Source organism: Podarcis gaigeae (assembly GCF_964106915.1).
Source record: "Podarcis gaigeae genome assembly, chromosome: 10".
Taxonomy (NCBI): domain Eukaryota; kingdom Metazoa; phylum Chordata; class Lepidosauria; order Squamata; family Lacertidae; genus Podarcis; species Podarcis gaigeae.
The window spans coordinates 19,864,503-19,889,089 of NC_139686.1; the positions used below are offsets into that span (position 1 = coordinate 19,864,503).

The 24,587-nt window shown below is 42.2% G+C and overlaps 1 protein-coding gene across 9 annotated transcripts in view; it reads right to left on the reverse strand.

The window, feature by feature from the left end:
• The window catches only part of DENND5B (DENN domain containing 5B), a 96,675-nt gene that overhangs the window by 36,249 nt on the left and 35,839 nt on the right, over positions 1 to 24,587 (reverse strand). For 5 of the 9 annotated variants that reach the window (XM_083699858.1, XM_083699854.1, XM_083699852.1 and 2 more), the window contains exons 2-4: positions 17,473 to 17,538; positions 10,403 to 10,512; positions 4,005 to 4,671 (exon numbers count right to left, since the gene is read on the reverse strand). In XM_083699858.1, coding sequence (XP_083555984.1) covers positions 4,005 to 4,671; positions 10,403 to 10,512; positions 17,473 to 17,538 — 843 coding nt within the window. The remainder of the gene's footprint in view (positions 1 to 4,004; positions 4,672 to 10,402; positions 10,513 to 17,472; positions 17,539 to 24,587) is intronic. The other 4 variants (XM_083699859.1, XM_083699856.1, XM_083699857.1 and 1 more) reach the window with 1 other exon arrangement.

A 24,587-nucleotide genomic window follows, 5' to 3' on the forward strand; every position in this document is an offset into this window, starting at 1 on the left:
CTGCCCGATACTGTTCCAACAATTCCAACCTGATCTTCGACTACTTCTTCCATATTAGAAAGTGCAAATGATTCTGAAGGGGAGGGGGCTCGAAGTGAAGGTTTCACATGAATGTAAAATATATACCAACTGAAAATGGTCAAGTGGCTCACCAGCGCGCAGACGTGTGCGTGCACACACGCACACAGAGTCAGATTAACAAGGAAAGGTTTTATGCCTTTTCCCACAACAGAAAAAGTCCTCTGACTTACAAGCACATGGTCCAAAGGGGTCAAAAGAAATACTGAAATGTTTACTAAGAGCACTCCACCAGGGGGCCATATGGAATGAAATGCGCCCTCTTCTCAAGTATTCCGTTCCCTGATCCATTAAAGGGATCCCTGACCATTAGGTCCAGTCACGAACGACTCTGGGATTGTGGCGCTCATCTCGCTTTATTGGCCAAGGGAGCCAGCGTACAGCTTCCGGGTCATGTGGCCAGCATGACTAAGCCGCTTCTGGCAAACTATTTTTTTTAAAAAAACATTTTTTATTGCTTTTTTAAAAATACAGAAATACAGAAAAAAGAATAAAGAGTGATTATAAGAAAATAGGATATAAATAACAAATTTCCATATTCTTTTTCCATCTAATCTATAGGACTTCCCCACATCCTCCGAACCCTGCGTTCTCTGTCTTATAAAGCATCAGCAATTTGTTAACTTATTTCAAAACTTATTGTAACTTCCATTTTATCATGTTCCCTATTTTCAATTTTACCTTAGCTCAATTCTTATATGTTTTATATTAAACACAATAAAGTTATTTCATTATTTTACCTCTAAAATCTTGTGTCTTAATTTTCATTTCATTAACTTACATTTGCTGAAGCTAGAATTTCCTGAAAGGTGCATTTTTTAACATTCATACAGCTTATAGTGTTTTTTCAAATAGTCCTTAAACTTTTCCCAGTCCTCCTCAGTTGTTTCTCGCTTCTGGCAAACTAGAGCAGCACACGGAAACGCCGTTTACCTTGCTGCCAGAGTGGTACCTACTTATCTACTTGCACTTCGTGCTTTTGAACTGCTAGGTTGGCAGGAGCAGGGACCGAGCAACTGGAGCTCACCCCGTTGCAGGGATTCAAACTGCCGACCTTCTGATCGGCAAGCCCTAGGCGCTGTGGTTTAACCCACAGCGCCACCCGCGTCCAAACTTTACACAGCTTTAAATATGGGTTTAGAAGAGGGAGGCTACCATTGTAAACTAAATTTCGAATGGCCTCTAGAAGTATTAGCTTGGAAACACAGGTCAAATCCATTCTAAATGCATGTGCGCCATGTCTACACTTTTATACTGCCTCCCATTAGCTGAATAGCTTCCTATTTATTACCTCTCTGCTGGAGGAGCGTTAATGAGCAAAATAAAAACCACTGCCTCTCAAGTATATTATCTCTTTTTATGCCTTATCTACATCAGAGTATATTGCCAGGCTTTCAGCACAGAAAAACAATTTGATCAGTATTCACCCAGGAATTTAAAATTGCTAGGGGGCGGCACTGGCAGCCCAAACTCCCTCTTTATCTCTGGCACAATGAAGCCTTCTCAAGAGGGCGGAAGCTTAGGAAAATGTACTTTTTGAAAGGGAACAGCAAATAAACAATTTAATTATCTGTTTAAAATAAATCCAGCTATGCAGGTTATAAAACAACCAAATAACACATAATAAAATTCAACATCAGAACAAATACAGCCACCTTAAAATAGCTGAGAAGGCTGAACTACTAATCAGCTAAACATTAATCAAGGGACAAGGTGGTGTAGTGGTTAAGAGCGCTGGACCAGAACCTGGGAGACCAGGGTTCAAATCGCCACTCAGCCCTGAAGCTCACTGGGTAACTTTGGGCCAAGCACTGTCTCTCAGCCTGATCTACCTCACAGGGTGGTTGTGAGGTCTGCACATGCCATCTTGAGCTCCTGGGAGGAAAGGCAGGATCTAAATGTATTAATACATACTAAAACTTCGAAAGCCTCAGAAAATTTAAAAAGAATTAGCCAGGCACCAGAAGGATGACAATACTGGCCTTCCAAATAAAACAGTGCTACCACGGTGCTACCAGCTCTGTCCTACAAAGCCACAAAGTGACTTTTCCCCAGTGGCGGAATGTGAAAATGTGGCTCCTCCCATAAGGTCTGACAAGCAACAATCATGCACACTCTTCCACACATTTCCTGAACACATATCACCAATTTCATAAAACAAAAATGTTCCAGTATGTACAATGGAAAAAGTTTTGGAGAGTTCTTTAATTTTTTTAAAAATGTATATATTACCTTATTTGTTGCAAAAACTGTTTCAGATGTTTTTCTTCTTAAATGTTATTTAAAAACATAGTTATTTTGTTGTTGTTTTATTTTTAATTCTATCTTCTTAACTTTTGGGTGGTTGCAGTTCCTTTAGGAGGAATAATGGGCTACACATTTAATACACAAAATAAATAAATTAGGGGTAGCCAATGCAGTATCCCCAGACCGCATAGCCAATAGTCAGGGATGATGGGGGCTGTAACCCCACATCTGGAGGGATAAACCTGCTTGAATTCACCTATCTGGCACCAACATTGCTGTCCTTTCAGTGCAGGCAAAGAAATGTTTATTCTTCCACATTTTTTTTGAATTTTAAAACTTTCCCCTCTGTAATGGTTATAGGGGTTGCTCGTGCGTAAGTTGCCGCCACTCCTGGCTAGGTTACCTGGTTGAACCCTTTCTCTCTGGACAGCCTTTCATTCCTGGCTGTCTCAGTCGCTGGCAGAATCCGTCCGTGGGCGTTTCTTGAACTTCTTCCAGCAAAGAAGTTCTTTGACACCTAGTCTCCTCCTACTCTCCCTGCGCGGAAGTCTTCTGCGCAGGGAGGGTGTGGGCAGCGGAGTACCCGTGCTCTCCCCACTGGTCTCCGGTGAAGAGTCCTGGAGCCTCCTCTCCGATTCCCCCATCTGCCCCCCTTCACCCCTGGTGTTACGCTGATTTCCTTCCCCAGCAGATGGGCTGCCTCTCTCCCTGCTGGGACCCTCTCCGGCATCCCGCTGGAGCCTTCCCTCCGCCTCTGGCTCTGATGGCAGTTCCTTGACACCCTCTATAACTAAAAAACTATTTCCCCTAGTTCTTAGTTATGTTTTAATTTTATGTAGTATCTTGTTTTTGTAAACTGCCCTGGAAGAATATAAATCTTTAAATTAAATAACAACAAATAAATGCCCATGAACAGAAAAAGGCTTATACTGCAAGGCCAGGAGAATGCAAACTCTTCTTCAAATTGCTTGCAGGCACACATCCGAAACAGATTTCCTCCTTTCTGCAGAGTTAACAATTTAATTCACCCCTCTCTGGTAGCAATCTTGTGCTGGTAGCATTTGTCACTTATCCTCAGGAAGCTGTATTAACAGCCTCAGAACAGGATAACTTTGAAAATGTTGGAACACACACTTTCCCACAATATTCATGACACACACACATGATATATAAGCAAATAAATTACATGTGTGCACACACACGGCTTCAAAGGGGCAGCACAGAAATTCAGAAACAGAAGAAAAATTTAAAAGTGAGGTAATTGCTTTTAAAAGTCAGTCCAGAAGACCCTGCAAACTATTTTAAATATGTTAAGAAAAATATTGGTGTGAAATGCTCTGAGCTAAGCAGTCAAAAGGGTTAACACCCAAAAATAAGCAACGTCTTTCCACAGAAACTGCTGTACTCCTGAAGGTTATAATTTTCTTGGAAGACAGTCACAGCCTTTGCAACGATGGTGAATCTTCAGTTGGTGCTTAGACTAAATTTGTAGGAGAATGCAGAGCACTCTGTTAAGATATATGCCTTTGGCTTTAAAAGATATTGTTTGGCTGTTTCAGGTCAGTTCTTTTAAAAACATTGTTTCTGGGGGAAAAACACCACCCGCTATTACCATTCATGTGGGCAAGTTAGACGAAAAACTCAGCAACCTGATTGAACTAAAAGTTAAGTCAGCTTACCTTGAGAATAAAGAAGGATCTGCATTTCTAGGAGAACACACGTAAAAACCTGGATGAGGTTCTCCAAGCCCAATAACTCAAAGGCCTCCCGGAGAGGGTAGTCGGACAGCGGGAGTTCATTAGGCCCGGGCCTCTGGCAAAAGATAGGCTCATAGACCCCGTAGAATTTGAGAGACCTTCCTGGAGGCGGAAGGGGCACTTCATAAAGAATGTTATGGATGTAGCTCTCCAGGGGTAAAGGTGGAGGTTGCTGGGAGGTGACTGCCTTGTAAAGCTGGATGAGGAATTTCTTGCAGGCTTGCATGAAAGGAAGGGGAGCAATGAGGCAAATGCACTTGGAGACGTAGAGCGTGTCCCTGTTGATATCGTAGGAGTTGTAGCGCTGCATCTTGGCCAGCGACGTGGAGTCCCCTTCGTCGAGGCTGCTTGCCAGGGAGTCCATGCTGCACGACGACGAGGCGCAGACGCTGTTGCATTGCTCTGCGTTGTGCATTTGATAAAGCGTCTGCATAGCTGTGCAAATCTGCTTGCTGGTGACCTCCTCGTAAAAGGTGAGTACGAACCCGTAAGTGCGGGAACCGTCTTCCCGGGTAATGATGAACGAGTGGAACTGGGGGTCTCTGTTATCGGTCTGAGTCCTGAAGGATAGCCCTTTGGGCATACATAACTGCAAGAAGAGTGGGGAGGGGGAACACAACACATCAGTAGCTCATCTAATTTCACCTGGTATAACCCACAAGGATGTTTCTCTTGTGCAGGCCCCAATGCAATGCCCAGGAGCTCATGCCATTTGTATAATTCCTGTTTGGTTCAAGAGGGTTTTTGCACAGGAGATGTTTCTGGCAGAAGAAGTTGGAGAAAGCTATCTTGTTAAACCAGTTAATTTAAAAAAATCTGCACTCTTGAAAATAAGATTCCCAGCCTCAAACGCAAAAGGGCATTGCCTTTAATTTGTATTTTTTACGAAGCAAACGGAATGACTTTGCACAATTATACTGCAACAGCCATTTGCCACCGTTCATAAATTCATTTACAGCCTCGTGAGTTAAATGTGAGTATCTCAATAATGCAGCGAACAAGAGCTCCTCTATTTCCTTTGTCAGTCAGTAATGTGGAGTACACATAATTCTTAAAAGCGAGCAAAATTTACTGGTAAAAAAATTAAGCAAGCAAAAGCTGAATTGTTCAAGGAAACCGCAATCAGAAAAAAGGAAGAAAGGAAAACCCAACCAGGATTCCCCATGGAACAAATCGCAGCAGTTACAAAGAAATGTATGTTCTTATTAATTTTGGTAGTGGAAGCATAGGTGTAAAGCAGGCATGTCTATAGTCCGTTTTGGGGGCCGAATACGGCCCGCAGGTCAGTTTAATTCGGCCTCTGTGGCAGTTTATTTCCTGGGGTAAAATCCTAAAAAACCTCTACAACTTCAATCCTAAAAAAAGCTCAACTTCAATCCTAAAAAAAGCCCCTCACTTCATCAAATCTGGCCCTCTCTGAAAAAAGTTTGGACACCACAGCATAACTGTATTTAGCAGCCAACAAGGTAAAATCCCATTATTCTCACTCAATGCCACTAGCTACAGAGAACACTAAAATTACTGATTTACCAGATGTGAAATGCAAGTCAACCATTGGCACCGGAAGCAGAACAGTGAGACGTACAAGTGTAGATCTAGTACTGTCATCACCGTGAGTCATCCAGACTGGGTCCTCAAAATCCCTTTTACAGTTAATGCATAGAACAGTATGGCTATGACTCAGTAGCAGGGTTTAATTTCATCTAACTGATAGCCTGTGTTACAATTTTATGGTTCATGTCAACAAAGGCTATTTCTGGATGGCAGCCACGCATTCATTCAAAATGTTTCCAGATTGTTAATGCTCACAGGGCAGCATTTTTACCACCACATCCTGCAATCAGAGATTTTCCAGGCTAGATTTAAAACTGAGATTGATTCAACAACAACAAAACATATTTGGGGTATACTGGACAACATCTATGGAAGGAAGCATAAATTTGGAAATGCCTCACTGAGGTATGTGATGTGGGCTTGTCTGCCACTTAACAGAAGATTCAAAATATTTATATATAATTTGCGTGTGCCTGGGTGTGTGTATGTGTGAGAGAGAGATCATGTGTAACACAAGCCCCTGTGGGATGTGTACATCCACATTAAACACACATACAAAATCACAGAACTGTAGAGTTTGGAGGGACTACGAGGATCATCTAGTCCAACCCCCTGCAATGCAGTAATCTTTTGCCCAACGTGCAGCTTGAACCCACAACCCAGAGACTGAGTCTTGTTGGGCATTTAGTAAGTGCAAAGCAAGGACTGCCTGTAAGCTAGTGGCCACAACTCAAGGTACTGACAATCATTTATAAAGCCCTAAAGAGCTTGAGCGCACAAGTTCTTGCATGTGCACCTCCTCTAGTGCCAGACAACACAATCCTAATGATGGGGAAGGAATTCTGTTTGTGGTCCTAATGAGGACTTGTGGTGAGAGGGACTTGCAGAAGGGTCTTGTCACTGTCCAGAGTGAGGAATCAACTCTTTCTTGTCAAAAGTACACTTACAAGTTAGGAAAATGCATGTCTATTCATAAACACACATTTTCATTGATGTTTTTTTCCTGTGAAAATGCTTTGAGATATTATATGGGATGTGATTCACAAATGGAATCAAACCAAGAAATAATACATTAAATGAACATATATTCATTAGACTGTTTGGCAGCTGCAATTCTAGCCAATAATATTCTGCCAGTAGGGAGTAGATCAAGCAAGGGTAGTGATTGCGGCAGGATCTACCATTTTTCAGGGCTATGACTTACTCACTCTTACGTTTCCAGGCTCATAGATCCTAAAATAGTCACATAGAAAGGACTTAATACTAATTCCCAGGGTGGGGTGGGGAATAAGCAAGAAAGGATAAGAAGCAACAGCTTGGGAACATTTACATTTGCCAATGGATAAGGACATGAGTCACCTGGGATATCCCCCATAATTTAAGTGCAGGATGAAAAGCAGCCATTGCTGTCTGTGAGAAAACAGAGGTTTCAATGTGTGTTACATCCTGCAAGGTTCAGTACAAATGGAGAGCTGCAGTTTAGAAAAGGATTCCCCCTTCCTATCTCCTTTTCCATGAACTAGATTTCTCAGAAAGCTCCCCCATGGGCTAACCTTCAAAAAAGCTCATGCATTCGCCTCCAAGGAAGACCACCAATTGCTATTTATACAAAAGGCAGGCAGAAATGCAAGGCAATGACAAAACTAATACTAAAAGAAAAAGAGCAACGAAAGCCAGCAACCGCCTATGGTTATTGTTAGCGGGGGAGAGAGAAATGCTCTCTTAAGTGAGGCTTTTATTCCCCAGCCCTTAAAATGACAACAAACAAGATTTCGGGCAGAAGCAGCTCCATTAGGATTATTTATCTTAGTACATTGTTTTCACCCCATCAACATATAGAATGGTGTCATTAATAGGTCAGGAATTGAAGAAGGCCTAAAGTAGCCTGTTCTGTTTTTGACTTGGTTCTGATGAGGACTGTAGACCTGGGGTAGGCAACCTAAGGCCTGGGGGCCGGATGCAGCCCAATCGCCTTCTAAATCCAGCCCACAGATGGTCCGAGAATCAGCATGTTTTTACATGAGTAGAATGTGTGCTTTTATTTAAAATGCATCTCTGGGTTATTTGTGGGGCATAGTAATTCATTCATTTTTGTAGCACCCTGCTTGTGGTTAACGCTTAGCTGGAATGAAATATTCAACGCAGCAATAGAGAAATTAAAATAATAATTTATTTGTCAGACAAATAAATGAGAGGCTCAGTGGTATATGGTTACCAAGCTCTGGCCTGCCCTCTTGCCATCCTGGCCAGCACTTATATTCCCTTAATCCAGCCCCCTTTGCTCCTCCTGTGGCTGCCTCTGTCCAATCAGCCTGGTTGAAATTCCTATTGGCTGTTTGCTAGAACCAATCACAAAAGATACACCCACTTCCTTCTGTCCTTATAAGGGAGACAAAGAGCTATATATAAATGACAAATAAGTAATAATATATCTTACATGGAATCTTAATTACCAGCCCACCTCTTGCCCTCCTTGCCCTATTGCCTTCTAAAACAAATGTTTAATCTTACATTTTTATGTTCAACAGATGTCAAGGATCTTGAGTTTCACATCAATATTGAAAGATTTCCTTCATTTGAAAGTTTCTAAACAAAAAGCCTGACAACTATATATCAAGAGTGCTTGGATGGCGTCTTCTGTCTGGCAGGGGGGCTAGGCTGGTGGCTGACTTAATTTCAGGATAAATACAACTCTTACAACCATATGAAATAAGAATCTAGCATTCCTTAAATCCTTTGCATAATTACATTTAAGCCAATATATTTAAGCTAATATATTTCATTCATTTATCATAGGTAGCCTTTTAAAAGAATAAAGCTTCTCAAAGTAAAAAGGAAGGAACTCAGTAAAAAAACACAGCTTTTAAAATAAACCTCTTCAGTGTACACCTCCCCCCTTTCCCCCTCCTTTCCCAGCCAGCTAGATGCTTCTCCCATTAGCTCTTCCCAACATTTATTGCCTTTTTTAACTCTCTCAGTTTAAGAAAGAAACAGCTTTAGAAAATTTCCCAAAAATGCTCTCTTTTCTTCTAGCCAAGCCAGTTGCCTTTTTCACTGCTCTTGGCCTTTCAACCTTGGAAAGAAGATCTGGCTCATTTTACTGGGAGGCACATGGTATCATTTTACTATTTGCCCATTCCTAATTGTGTTTTTTCAGCCTTGGGGCAGCATATGTAATTCTCCCTTTTTTATGACTTTGAGAATTGTTTTTCTGCTATAAATCAGGGGGCCCCTTTGTCTTAGGAGAAAAACCTCTTGCCAAGGTTCTTTCTGCCTGGCATGAAACATTTGAAAATCTTTTTAAGCTCATTTTAAATACAAGCAAGCCTTAATAAAATATAGAAGCTCTGATAAAAAATGCAGGCTTATGATTAGATGCCTCATTTTCTCTCTCCAAAATATAGTCTGGCCCACCACATGGTGAACCGGCCCACGGCTGAAAAAGGTTGCTGACCCCTGCTGTAGACCATGGGTAGGCAAACTAAGGCCTGGAGGCTGGATCTGGCCCAATCGCCTTCTCAATCCAGCCAGCGGATGGTCTGGGAATCAGCATGTTTTCACATGAGTAGAATGTGTCCTTTTATTTAAAATGCATCTCTGGGTTATTTATATAGTCCGGCCCACCACAAGCTTTGAGGGACAGTGGACCGGCCCCCTGCTGAAAAAGTTTGCAGACCCCTGCTGTAGACCATTCTACACAGAATAAAAACTACACAGTGAACTTCTGTGTTTACATGGGTATTACTGACTGAAGCAAGAATGGGGGAAATGAGCATGAATGTGGTGAACTGAGAGCTTACATAAGGGGACAACGGGAGGAAGAGAAAACAGGAAAGAGGGAAGGAGGCTTGTAAAGTCTGGGGCAGTAGACTGCTTAAGAGTCAGGAGCATAAATAAACAAACCCTGGAGGTTTTTAAGCAGAGGTTGGGCATCATCTGTCATGGGTGCTTTCCTGCATTGCAGGGGGTTGGACTAGATAACCCTTGGGTTCCTCCTAACTCTACAATTCTATGATGCTATGGCTGTGCTTGCTGATAAGAGGAGCCTTAACCTTGAAATGTAGATGGGATCACCAGGTGGCTCTGAACAGAAGAGGCATGCTGAATTTCTGAATGCATTTGGGACCACAAAGAAGTAAGGGAGGAAGCTTCACAGACAGATTGCTCCGTAATTCCAATAATAAATTCCTTGCCACTATTTTGTACCTAGCTCTAAATTTGGGATCTAGTAAACAAAGCAAAACAGTAGGTTCTGCCAAGCCTGAATTCTGCACAATACTGCTTTACACAATAGTAATATTCACTAGCAAAACTAGTGTTCCACCAATGACAGTTGACAAAGGATAATCTGAAAATCGTACTCCTTTTGAAAGGAATACTTTCAAGCAGAAAACTGGTTCAGTGTGACAGCCTAAAAGCCAACAAGGAAACAGAAGGGGAAACTAACCCAAAGCTTCTCTGCTTAAATTTAGGGGGCAAGCCTACGTTTACTTGGAAATTAAGCTTCATGGAACTCAGTGGGTCTCGGCGCATTCAAAAAAAAAGGGGGGGGGACTTCAAGTTGATATGCAGCCTTAAGCAATCACTACACCAAAAGCCTACACTGCTACTTTCCCCAGCCTCCCCAGCCTACTTTTCACACTGTGGGTGAAGGAGATAGGAAGAGAGGAAGGCTGAAGCATGCAAGAGAAACCAGCCTTCCTATAGAGATGGGGAAAATAATGGAAGGAGGAGATCTCTCTTTGGAAGGAGTCTTTTCTACATACCATGTTGACTGCATCTTGATCAAAGGGGTTCCACTCTATGTTCTGGGGATAGTGAGCCAAGACTTTGGACTTGAAAGTTCTTCTTAAGGGGCTCTGGTCAAAGTTTTCTCCTGCAACAAATAAACACAATAGTCACAACAACTGGTTTGCAAGACATCTGGCCTGCTCAACATCTGATCAAAGAAGAAAATGCAGAGGGAAAGGACATGTACATTTTTACTTCATCGGCTTTTAGAAAAGGAAGGTCTAAAGGACGTGCACAAGATGTATTCAGCCGTTTCTTCCTTCAGTTAACTTGGTTCTGTAATTTGAACTGATGTGGGTACGTTTTAAAGCTACTAAAAGCAGTGCTGAAAACTCACAATCGTCATTAGGGGCTGCTGTAGAATGGCTGTGAGCCAAACTGGCAACTTAATACTCTTGCCCAAGTTTAATGTATTCAGTCTAATCTCCGGCATAGTGGCGGAAAGATCAGCGGAAGAAGGGCGACACATGAACTTGCATGGTATACAACAGTGTCTGCAATAAGAAACAAATGTGAAAAAATGTGATCCAGGGATCAGCTCCCCATCACCAAGGGAGGAATGCTCATGTTTGTCTACTTAAGAAAAAGCTGGTAGAAAGGTCCACTGAGGCACTCCAAAAAACTCCTGCTCAATGAGACCTAGAGGTTTCAGCATCTCTACAAAGGGCCAAGACACCATGTTAACTGCATCTATGCACTGATCATGCAGCCCTGTTGTTTTTAATGCAGAAAAGCATCAGGGAAAGGGGCTGAAAAGTATGAGGATCTTAGCAAGCAGCCAAGGTGATTTAAACCCAGGAAATGCCCCATTGGCACCATTAGGGAGGAAAGCATTGAATTCTCTCTAGCCCATTTTATCATAACCTCCTTAATTTCTTCGTCTTTAGTATCCCATTCTAGTAATATGTCATACATTTTGGATAATAATTTGGTTTTGCTTTCAATTATTTCTATCTGAAATCTAGATTTCTTTTCTTTTCATTCATTCCTACTTTTTTGTCTTCCGTCCATATTGCATTTATTTGATGGTATTGTAGCCAGCCTGTTAGTTTTCCTTTCATATCTTCATATGGTCTTAATTTCCAGCCGCCTTCAGATCTTATCAAAAGGTCTTCGTAAGTCAATCTTTGCCTTTCCATGTTTGCTTTTTTAATTATTAGGATATCTGTTGGTGACAACCACCAAGGTATTTTCCATTCTAAAAGTTTTTTGTTTTTCTCCCAAACTTCATATATTGGTCCTCTAATAATACGGCTTGAAAACCCTTTATGCACCTTTTCCTTATCTAACCACAAATAGGCGTGCCAACCGAACCTATTTTTGAACCCTTCTAGATCTAGTAAGTCGGTATTTTCCAAGGTTATCCAATCTTTAACCCAAGTTCTCTAGCAAAAGCGCAAATGAATGTAAGTTGCATAAGGAGACCACAGTTCATTTCAACTGGGCTTGCACAGGAGACTTGCCTATGGTGGTGTGCTTTATGCCACCTGCTTCACGTGGCAAAATATCTCAGGCTGGCCCTAGACAGTGATAGCACCAAACCTCAGGAGATAGGAACTTCAGAAAGGAAAAGTGAACCCACTATGTTCTTCTTGGTTGAGAAACAAGGCAAAGGGCATTCAATTTAGCACCATCAGTTTCAATGCTGGCCCCTCATTCCCCACCCACCCCAAAAGTATAGCACAATATCCAGCAGTAGTAGTAGTAGCAGTAGTAGTAGTGGTAGAAGTAGTAGTAGTAGTAGTAGTAATAATAATAATGTTTATACCTTGCCAATCTGGCTTGGTTTCCCCAGCCACTCTAGGGGCTTACAACATATATAAAAACATAGTAAAACATCAAACATTAAAAACTTCCCAATACAGGGCTGCCTTCAGATGTCTTCTAAAAGTTGTGTAATTCTTTATCTCCTTGACATCTGAAGTAAGGGTGTTCCACAGGGAGGCTACCACTACCAAGAAGACCCTCTGCCTGATTCCCTGTAACTTCGCTTCTCTCAGTGAGGGAACCAGCAGAAGACCCTCTGGGCTGAGTGATGGGGGTGGAGATGCTCCTTCAAGTATACTGGACAGAGGCCATTGACGGCTTTAAAGGTCAGCACCAACACTTTAAATTGTGTTCAGAAACGTACTGGGAGCCAGTGAAGATCCTTCAGGACCGGTATTATATGGTCCTGGTGGATTCCCCCCCTCTCTGCTGGTGGAACAGATTTCTACTGTGCAACGGAGCTTACCCTTCCTCTGCTTTAAGGGTTGGGTTGATGGCAAGACCCTAAATTAACTTCTGTGCCCAGTCCCAGCTGCCTGGGCTGATGGGAATTGGGAGTCCCACAACGTCTGCAGGTTCCCCATCTCCAAGAGCTGCTGGTTCCCCATCCCTACTATAAAATGCTAGATAGAAAACAATGAATACTTGTTATCACCTACAAGAAAGATACTACAGTAGGTTCTGTTGGGGTAGTTCCACATTTCTTCAGGAACTCCTAAGTCTTATCTCAGAATCCTTGTGCATCATAAAAACTACATAAAAAATGCACCTTAGACATAAGGCATACTCAAGCCCCATAGCTCATGTGGCTAAACTTCAGCTCCCCAGAAGCTATTATCACTCCAACTCCCATCGGCCCCAGCCAATATGGCCAATGGGAAGGGAAGATGGGAACTGTAGTCTAGCAACTTCTAGTAAACCATACCTGCCCTTAGAAAATGGCTTGTTGTTAACTGCTGAACTTCTCACTCAACTCAGCAAGGTACAATCTGCTGGGGTTAGGATCATTTTGAAACTTTACACAGAAGCAAGCTAATGTTTATCTTGTAACACACTTGTGCCAGGGGAAGGCTGTAATATAATGTATAATAATAATTTATTATTCATACCCCGCCCATCCGTCTGGGTTTCCCCAGCTACTCTGGGCAGCTCCCAACAAAATATTAAAAACTCGATAAAACAGCTTCTCATCAAGCAAAGATGTACAATAAACACATCTCCAGCTATGAGTCTCATCAAATTCACCACTTTCATTTTTTCAGCAATATATCTGTTTAGAATATACACCTAAAAGTAAACATATTTTAAGACTCATAAAAGCCATTCTCAGATTGTTATTTTCCCAGAACATATACACCTCAACACATTTACATACATTTTCCTGTCTCTGCTTTAAATTGGACAAAAATGTCCTGCTCATTTTTTGCTTTTTAGAAAAAATAATAGCTACTAACACAAAAAAGATGCAATGTGTAGTAAGGCCCAGTTTAGAAAAGCAATTGCAAAAGAGGACTAAATACAACACAACACAACACAACACAGAGAAATACACATGTGTATACAGGCTGCCAATCAAAGGACTGAAAACACTGCAACGAATGGTGCAGATTACTGCTTGTTGTAGAGCAACATTGTATAGTTATGTAGACTTATCTGCTTGGTGCATATGTTGTGGTGTACTGCAGCCAGTGCTCTGAAGTTTGGAAAACTCATATGAGAATTGGAGCAAGCATCGCTCCACCACCCTCACAGCAATAAATATGGATCTTGGCATCTAATATATAATTGTAGGTTTTTCTAGGTATTTGAGACTTGCATATTTTGAAATTTTAAAGATGAACAAAAATCATTTTGCTGGATAACTGTATCACTAGAATTAATTACTTTCTCAGCTGAAAAAAATATAATCCACAAAGCCAAACACTGAGAAGAGTTCCAGTAGTTCTACTTTTGCTTACTTTGTACTGCAAAAATAAAGATGTTTTCAAGCACCTGCAAAGGTGAGGAATGCATGTCTTGGGGGGTGTCATAAGTTAATAATTATAATATTAACTTACAAATTGCACTGGCTCAGTAACTTATTTTAATTCACATTTGGCAAGATGCGGGAAATACAAAACTATTCATCAAAAGTAAGTCTGAATGCACTTATTGGGACTACCTAGCTAGATAAATGTGCACAGGATTGCAGTCATGCACTCAAACATGTTCTGAAATACAGAAAATGGTGCAATTTATTTGCTTTCTAAGCCTTTGTAAATATTGCTGTGTCCCACTCACACTCATTCTAAAATCCCATAATAGGCAGTATTATGGCAGTAAGCCTTTACGTCCTAATCCAAGAGAAAACTACTATAATAAATTACCATTGCAGTGGCACTCTATGAGTGATATGCAAACTAATGGGAACTGCAGAGCATAAAATAATAAGAGGATTTCACCCAACGCAGACCTGCAACAGGGCTAGAAATTATTGAAGAAATAATAATGCATGTGATGCAATAAAGTTGTATTTTATTAATCTGTTGCCATTTTTCCTCTGGTGAATATATGAAGATAAAGCTGAAGGGAAAACTCTACTAAAAATGAGTCTCCAGAAAAGAGAACTGTGAATGTCTGACAATATATATAAAACAGTATGTTTTATTACAAGCTCTCAGTGTTGTGGAGTCTCCGATTTAGAAGAAGAAGAAGAAGAGTTTGGATTTGATATCCCGCCTTTCACTCCCCTTCAGGAGTCTCAAAGCGGCTAACATTCTCCTTTCCCTTCCTCCCCCACAACAAACACTCTGTGAGGTGAGTGGGGCTGAGAGACGTCAGAGAAGTGTGACTGGCCCAAGGTCACCCAGCAGCTGCATGTGGAGGAGCGGGGAAGCGAACCCGGTTCCCCAGATTACAAGACTACCGCTCTTAAGCACTGCACCACACTGGCTCTCAAATTAGAAGTTTCAAATGTTGCAAAATTAGACTAACAATAAGGGTAAATACTGGCTTACTAGTGTAACGTTTCATTTTTTGAGCGTCCTTTAAAATTTCATCAAGGATGAATGGAGATTTGCACACATTTCTATGGTCCAAGTCCAACACTTTTAGGCACTGTGCTACACTGGTTTTCAAGTCAGATTTCATTGTTAAAGTAAGACTTTCTTAAATGCAACATACTGTGGTAACTTGGGTTAAGTATTTAATTCGTTCTGGAAGTCCGGTCTTAAACTGAAACTGTTCTTAACCTGAAGCACCACTTTAGCTAATGGGGCCTCCCGCTGCTGCTGTGCCGCTGGAGCCCGATTTCTGTTCTTATCCTGAAGCAAAGTTCTTAACCTGAAGCACTATTTCAGATAACAAACATTGTTATCTGAAGAAGTGTGCATGCACACGAAAGCTCATACCAAGAACTGACTTAGTTGGTCTTTAAGGTGCTACTGGAAGGAATTTTTTTTGTTTTCACTATTTCCGGGTTAGCAGAGTCTGTAACCTGAAGCGTATGTAACCTGAAGCGTATGTAACCTGAGGTACCACTGTACTTGTTACTGTTAGTCAGTATCCACCTTCTGAAGTTATTCTTCCATGCATTAAGGACACATGGGGGGGTCATGCCCTGGCTCCAGTGTCCTCGTGGGACCTACCCTGATCTTCACCTGCTAAGCAAAAGGTCTGAACGGGAAACCGAACCATGTTTGCCTGAGCACACAAACATAGTCTTCTCTATGTGCTCAGGAACCAATGTGGAAGAACCTCCTTGCATTCAGCTGAATGTGCATATATTGTATTCATCCTTCTGAAGGGGGCCGGTGGGCAGCAACTTTGTGCAGCCATAAGTCATTCCCTCTGCAAAATACTGCAAGATCATCATTTATTTAGAGACTCTGATGCCAATATGAAAGTTTTGTATGTGCAGGGGTTATGAAAAGAACAGTATGTCCTATGTGCACATCGGGCTCCTCTTTTTGTGCATAGTGAGCATTCCCCAAGACCCTGTTTTTTGGCCAGCCATTGTCTTCCAGCCTAACCTACCTCACAGGGTTGTTTTGAGGATAAAATGAGAAGGGAGAAAAGCAGGTATACTACCTCAAGCTCCTTGGAGTAAAGACAGGATGTAAATGCAAGAATGAACAAAATAAACATTTATAATTAGCTAACTCCTTTCTCTTGTCTGCCTGCAAAATCTAGGGCAATTTAGGCTTACAAATGTGTAACTAAATGTCATGGATGCTGCTGTTAAATTAGCATCTCTCTGTTTTATATGGGGAGCTAAGTGGTCTCCATTAAGCTGTAAATTAAAGTTGCATCATATAGTGTTCTTAGATAAGTAGCCAACAGTGCTTCAAGAATATTACAGACAATATATTAATCAGGATTAAAATATGCTTAACATTAAAATATTTCACTTTTCCCAAAAACAAATGGGTTTGAAAATCTACTGGGAACCTGGACATTGGGAGTATTTGAAATGTGTAATCAATGCAGGAACAAGGAAACAAAGAAGAAGAAAAGGAAGTCTAAAGTTATTACTGCAGACCATTCCAATGTGAGAGCAATTTCCTTCTCCCGCAGTTTCCCCCCAGTAGCTGGCATGCCAAAGCATGCCATCTTTGTTCCAGAAGATAAAACATTACTTTATGCATCTTGCATTCTCCCACAAGAACTTGCCTATAAACTCAGATGCTTGCCTAAAGGGCTCTTTTCTAGATTCCACTACTGTCAGCGAAGCAACTGGAGATGTGACCTTTCCTTTGATGGTGGCCAAAGTTTTGCAACTCTTCGCCTGGAGAGGTACACCTGGTATCAAAATCTGTAATCCTTTTGGTACCAGAATTTTGGAGGGTGGGGAATCTTGATTCAATTTCTATCTAGTCAGGCAACTGATGTTTTGCTAGAACTGATGCTGCTCTTAATTCAATGCTGTTTTCGGGGGGGGGGGGGGGTTGCACTGAGAGCCGCTCTGGGAACTTGGGTTGAAGGTAGGAGGACAGGATTAAAGCAAAACAAACTTGTTATGACCTTTCACAGGAAATCCTAAAAATTATTCAGGGTAGCTGTAGGGGACATTTCCAGACCGAAGAAAAAGATTGTCTTCTTCTGGCATATAACCACATCTGCCATATAGGATGGTGGGATGGGAAATAATAGATTTATTGATTATTGATTACAAGGAATCAATCAAGATTGAACCAATCAAAGGAAGAGTGTTCAATTGAATTTAAAGTGCAAGATGGGTGTGATTACAGGAAATCTGGAGATTAAATTAGTAAGTATCCGCCACTTTTTTTTTTTTTACCTGATGTTCTGTTTGCAGTATCTGAGCTCCTGCCATGACGATCGGCTTCTAGCCACTGGTATAAGACTACATAACACAACAGAAACAAAAAGCACGTGTGAACAAAATGAACAGAAAGTGCAGACACACACAAAAACATGGTTAAGAAAAGGAGACATGCACCATGAAGTAGCAATATTTCCTTCCACTGCTTCTGACAGAAAGCAAAAGAATGGAACAATGCATGTTAAGATGGGCAGACACACACACACACATATATCCACACAGAGCTCAGCCCACCAGGAAAGTCTCCTGCAGGAACCCAATTGAGACAAACACTAGGTGTTTTTTTAATGTGCTCAATCATTTCAAATTTGTGCTGCTTTTCCAAATGGGCTGTGCATTGTCTGTGATATAAACAGCAATGGAACACACTAGGGGGTAGTTCAGATATCGCTGCCTCCACACGAGCATCAATGAAGGGGAAGCATTCTATAAAGTTTAAGCAAGTGATCCTTAATCTGTGTTCTAAGAGGTTACAGTGCAGTACAATACAGTTTAGAAGTTAATGCTTGAAGTATGTCAGAAGCCACCCATGAGGCACTGATTCTCCGTCCCTACCAATGTACGGAACAGTGACATCATCTACAGCAGGGATAGGAAGCTTGCGGTCCTCCAAATGTTGCCGGACTACAATTCCCATCACCACTGGCCCTGCTGGCTGAGGATGATGGGAGACGTAGTCCAACAACACGTGGCGGGCTGCACGCTCTCTATGCCTGGACTAAAGGAACACCTACTATGAGAAAAGTACTATGGCAATCAAACTACCATGTAGTGGCCAAAAATACCCTGGGAATATTTACTTACGTACAGCATTTGGCCAGCACATGGGAAAGTCATTTCAGGATTGAGTGTCCAGGTGTTGTTGGAGCACAACTCTAATCATCCATGAATATTTCCCATGCTGGATAGACCTGGTGGGAGCTGAAGTCTGGAAATCTAAAGGTTCTCTGACCTTGTGAGAAAATAAGGAAGTGCAAGGATTCCCCAAGGCAGCATTCCCTGCAGCCCCAAATGTGTGGAGGGTGGGATACGGTTCTCCATTCCCTGGGCCCTGAATGACAGGGTTAAACAGAAGGGCTGGATACCAGGAGGCAGCATTAACTGGGCGATCTCAAAATTGCAAGGAGGATGCCTGCCCATTGTTCTGGAAGCTGGCGATTGGATGGTGCTTGGAAGTAAGTATTAAAAGCAACACTCTCAACATGAATGGGTTGCCACCATGGGCAATGCCAACACCTGAACTGCCCCATCTACAAACAAAGTATGAGATGTTAAAATCAGCAATAAAAAGGGATTAGTATTTTAGAACAAGGAAAGCTTCTACACGTAATGCCATTCTCTCTCCCCCTTTTCGATATTTATTCAATTTTTCAATAACAAGAAACCAAAGAAAACACAAAACATAATCACATGGCTGACAGGCAGGGATTATGGGAGTTGGGCTCCTGGTTTCTCATCCCTGTCATATACAGTGTTAGGCTAGTTGGACCAATTGCACGATTCCATACAGGCCAGCTTTAATGAAAATTGAGTAATCTGAGAACCTGAGGTTTCCATTTGGAAAAAAAAGGTTTCTTGTTCGCAACAGCAGCAAAAAGACGTAGACATGAAAATTTGAGGGCAAAGCCTAGTAAAACCTGAGAAAACAGAGCATTATATTTTCCGTGGTCAGGGACAGAGCTTCAGCACCTACTGCAGCATTTTGCTCCTCGCCACAACTGGCAGAAATGGAACGCACTACCTGTACTAAAGATGTGGGTTAAGCTAGGAGATATATGCATAATTTTAGACACATTGCAAACTCCACCTCTCTTTGCTATATGATTTGGGTTTACTATGGTGCTAGGTTCTGACAGAAATTTATGCAGCCCATGAGATTTGCACATCTTTGCAGCAACCTGAAACCACCTGCTTAGAATGGATGACAGGGTGGGTGTCTGATTCTCGCATCCAATGAAATGTGAGCTTGTTGAAGGGGGCACATTCAGTGTAGGAGAGGCTGAGCCAATGTAAACAATGTGCATTCCAGATTTTTTGAGATGATGCTTACAGAGACCTTTTGTTTCAGTGGTACTTAGTGGGCAAATAGGCACCCCCTTTTAAAAGAAATTGTCCCTTTCCTTCAGAATTATAAAAAAATACTCCTTGATTTGATTTTGTAATATGAACACTTAAAATTTAAAGGTCAAATTTATTGGCTAAAGCCAGACTAATCATTTGGGCAGCCCTCTTTAATTCATTTCATGTTTTTAAAACTAGAGATCATCTGCTCTGCAAAAAAGACAGAAAAGTGAGAGAGAGACAGAACAGGTTGAACACTTAGAAGTGTCAACCTGCACTGCTGATGGAAATGAATACACGAGCAGTATACTAATGGTGCTATAACGAGAGACAAAAATGGTTGTGTTTATATGGCCTCCGAGATCTCATTACCGCAAGCCATTCCTCTTTGATTAGCTTCTACACAGAACTGAGGCATGCACAGGCAAGACCTACAAATACACTTAGGAACAAGACACCCAAATATTTTCAAATAAAGCTCCTCCATTCATTCCCCAAGAGCTCAGTTATATCAAATGTTGGTCTACTGGGCTTATAAATAAGGGGCTGCCCCATTTTGCTATGAAGTATTCATGCACTTAACGCAAGGAGTTCGCTGTGATTGCTTGAGTCTACAAGTTATGCAAATCCCTGAAGTAAACTGATCAGCAAGACCCATTAAAATGAATATTAATTCACGGAGTACAATAAAACTCTTCATATTTTGATTCGCTGGGTCTATAACACAATTCACAGAGCACATGAAATCCTTTTCAAATTACTCTCTATGTGTGTGTTTTGTCTCCAGCAGAGAATAATTTGACTGCTTTAAACAACAACTTTTCAAAAATACAATCTGAGAAAGGGTGTTTTATTCTAGACTTCCTTCCCATCCTCCACCTTCTGACCTCAATTGAAGGATCTCCACTGTCTGCCTGGAGAGTAACGTTATACCAACCAACAGCTTTGGTTTCTTAATATAGCTACACATCCAAATGCCAGCAGAATAACAAAGACATTCGGGGGGGGGGGGCGGTGTTGCAATCTGAAAGGTAGACCAAACCTTAAGATTCCGGCTGAACAATATTCAAGTGAAAGCCACACACAAGCACAAACAACACGGCTGCTTGCAGAACAGAGACCCAACATACATAAACTGTGCTTTGCCTTGAGGAACTAAAAGCTCAATTACAGTTCGTATCATATGCATAATTTTCAGAGATACGATCACTTCCACTTCATGCATATATCGGCTTCAACACCCCACCCCCCACTGCATTTCGACTGCTAGCTGCAAGCTATTTTATAATACTCTTGGCACACACAAGGCTTATACCAAAAGACACCAGTAAGCAGGTGCAGAACTGGCATTTTCAGAATACTAAGCATGGGAGAGAGCAATTTGCTTTTCGCCCCGAGCCTCTCTTTTCTCCACGCCAAACACGCATGGAATGGAGACATTTCCTTTCTGTTGCCTCTCTGTCCTAGCATTCTAAGCATAGGATTGCTAACGTTTTATTTAAGGCACACCCACGGAGTGAAGCTTCGATACAGCACCCATACCCATTAAAAGAGACAGCACTGTCACCCTTGCAAGAAGGCAAGTTTGTGAGGGATGATCACCTGGAACAACCCAAAGTTAATCTTATTATCTTGTATCATAGGAAACAAGGAATGGACATAGGCAGGCTGCCTTAAACCAGACCAAACTGTTGGTCCATTTAGCGCAGTATTGTCTACACTGACTGGCAGCAGCGCTCCAGGGTTTTGGGCAGAATCTCTGCCAGTCCTGCCTGGAGATACTGGGGGTTGAACTTGCAGCCTTCTGCATGCAAAGCAGATGTGCCCCCACCAAGCTACAGCCCTCCCCCACCCCTACCTAGAATTGCCAAGTAATGAACCTGCAATCTTTTGCACGCACAGTTAATTCAGAAGAACTATACGGTTATGAGTCAACAGCAGAGTTTAATTTCATTTAACTGATTGTCTTTGTTGACATGAACCATAAAATTGCAGCACAGGCCATTTCTGGACGGCTGCCATAAATCCATTCAAAATGTTTCCAGACTGTTAATGCTCACAGTGGTGGCGTTTTTATCACCGCCACCTCCAAGTGGAGATTTTTCCAATCCAGGAATGACACTAGCTTTTATGAGGCTGCCATCAACACATCTCCTCTGGCTGACCTATGACCTAATCCCCCAAAGCCTGATTCTGCCTTTCCTCCTGGGGGGCTCAGCGTGATCACATCTGGTTCCCCTCATTATCTTCACAGTAAGGCAAGAGGTAGCTTGAGGCTGAGAAGGAGCCCAACTCTGCCAGAGGCGACCTGATGAGCTTTGTAGCAGAGAATGGATCTGTAAACAGATCACAAACATAAATGCAAGGATCTCAAACATAAATGCAAGGATTTGAAGTCCAGGTCCAGCACTGTTTCACAACACCACCCACTGCCCTCCCCCAAATCCTAATACAGTGGTAAAGGTAAAGGTAAAGGGACCCCTGACCATTAGGTCCAGTTGTGACCGACTCTGGGGTTGCGGCGCTCATCTCGCTTTATTGGCCGAGGGAGCCAGCGTACAGCTTCCAGGTCATGTGGCCAGCATGACTAAGCCGCTTCTGGCGAACCAAAGCAGCACATGGAAACACCGTTTACCTTCCTGCCAGAGCAGTACCTATTTATCTACTTGCACTTTGTGCTTTCGAACTGCTAGGTTGGCAGGAGCAGGGACCGAACAACGGGAGCTCACCCCGTCACGGGGATTCGAACCGCCAACCTTCTGATCAGCAAGTCCTAGGCTCTGTGGTTTAACCCACAGCGCCACCCGCGTCCCTAATACAGTGGTACCTCGGGTTAAGTACTTAATTCGTTCCGGAAGTCCGTTCTTAACCTGAAACTGTTCTTAACCTGAAGCACCACTTTAGCTAATGGGGCCTCCTGCTGCTGCCACACCGCTGGAGCACGATTTCTGTTCTTATCCTGAACCAAAGTTCTTAACCCGAGGTAATATTTCTGGGTTAGCGGAGTCTGTAACCTGAAGCATATGTAACCAGAGGTACCACTGTAAAACAGGCTTGAGAAACTTGCTTATATTGTCACACCTAATCTAGCCATATATTCTGTTTTCCATTTATGACAAGACAAAAGCCACAGAGGAAATATGGAAGTGGGAGACAAAAGATGCTATCTATCACCATTGGTAATCCTAGCACCTACATGAGTAGTTCAGGTGCATAATGTATAACACTCCTGAAAATGAAATGGTTTGGTGCTTAAAATTCTACTACAGAAACATGTTAAATATGCTAAAATGTCCTCCAATATACTTGAGGAGGGAAGTTATAGTTACGGAGAAACTGTGCAGCTGTAGCATTGTCAAAGCAAACCATGGATTGCTCTGAGAACTGACATGCTACTTCCTCTTCCCCTTCTTCCCCCACCTATCATTTTCACAGCTAACCATGGTCTGCATTGCTGAGTTTGATAGCCCTGATCAGCTCCAAACCACAGGCTGCAACCAAGATGCAATGAGTACCTCTGAATACAGCCACTTTTTCAGCCCAACGTGTTAGTGAATGCATTCAGTATTCAGAAAATACGTTTGTGGTTTCTTAAATATGTCTGGGGGCTCCAGTTAGAGGGCAAAAAGCTGGTTATAAAATATGGGAATAAAGCAGAAATAACCCTAGCATGAGGAACAAAGGAAGCTACCTAACAGCCCAGCACTGTCCATTCTGACCGGCATTTCAAGCAGAGGACATTCCCAAGATGCTGGGAATCAAACCTGGGACTCTCCAAATGCAAAGCAGATGCTAACTGCTCATAGCTGTCAACCGTCCCTTATTTGGCAGGAAACTCCCTTATCCCAGTGCCGTGTCTTGCTGTTGTCCCTTATTGATGATTTCCCTTAAATTTCCCGGGTTTCAAAGGAAGCAGCTCCTCTCCCTCCCTCCCTGCCAGCCAGGGAGGAGGGAGGCTCCAACTGTGTTGCTTGGCTGCGTTGCTCACCCAATAAGGAGTCTAAGAACGACTGGGGGGTGGAGCTTGCATGCCTTGTGCCAATCAAATCGGCCGTGTTGCCTGGGGACTCGCCTTTGCTCAGCGCTTCCCAGCAGAGAGGTGACTTTGGTTTTCCTTGCCGCACCCCCTTTGCCTGTTTGCTGCACTGTGGGAACCACCACTTGAGGCTTCGTTTGGCTGCTGGGCTGGTTGGGCTTTCTGCCTTTGGCTCAGGAGCTGGCCGACTAAAATCCCTTATTTTGGCTGCTGGTCCCTTATTTCAAGGCTGCTGGTCCCTTATTTTCAAATCTGTAAGTTGACAGCTATGTAACTGCTGAGCTACAGCCCTTCCCCAAATGCTATCCAATCTCTGTGTGGAACAATCAAACAGGATTGCAAAAGGCTTACAGCCTAGAGATGATTCCCCCCCCCCCTCAAACACCAACACACCCTGATTCTTAAGTCTACATTTCAAGAACCGTTTTTCCAAGGCAGTCACTGCTTATTGCAGCAGCCAGCATATCAATGTTTCCTACCCTCCATCGGCATGTCAGTTAAAATCAAGGGTGTGAGCTTAGGCATGACTGTCAAGCCCTTTCAACTCATCTAGGAAAAAAATTCTCTTTAAAAGCAAAATCCTAGGAGATGTCAACAATGTAGTGGGGTGCAATATGTTTGGAGTTATGTATGAGATAATTTTTTTTCTTCAAATAATTAATAAAAAATATATTTTAAAAACCACCAATGTAGTGGGATACAAGAAACAAGAAACCAGGTTATTTCAGAGGTTACTTCCCACAAAGCCCATTCACACCTTCACCTGACATATCACAATGGGATATCATGAACTGTCTGGGATGTTTTTAGGGTGGCTTATTCATGGTTAATGAGTAGGTAGCAGAAGTGAAGTATTTGCAGCAAGACTACCTACTTATTTATTTATATCATTCATTTAGTTAGTTATTTAAGGCACTTTTATCCTGCTTTTAAATACCAAACTCTTCCAAAGGAGCCTCACATAAAAAGAGAA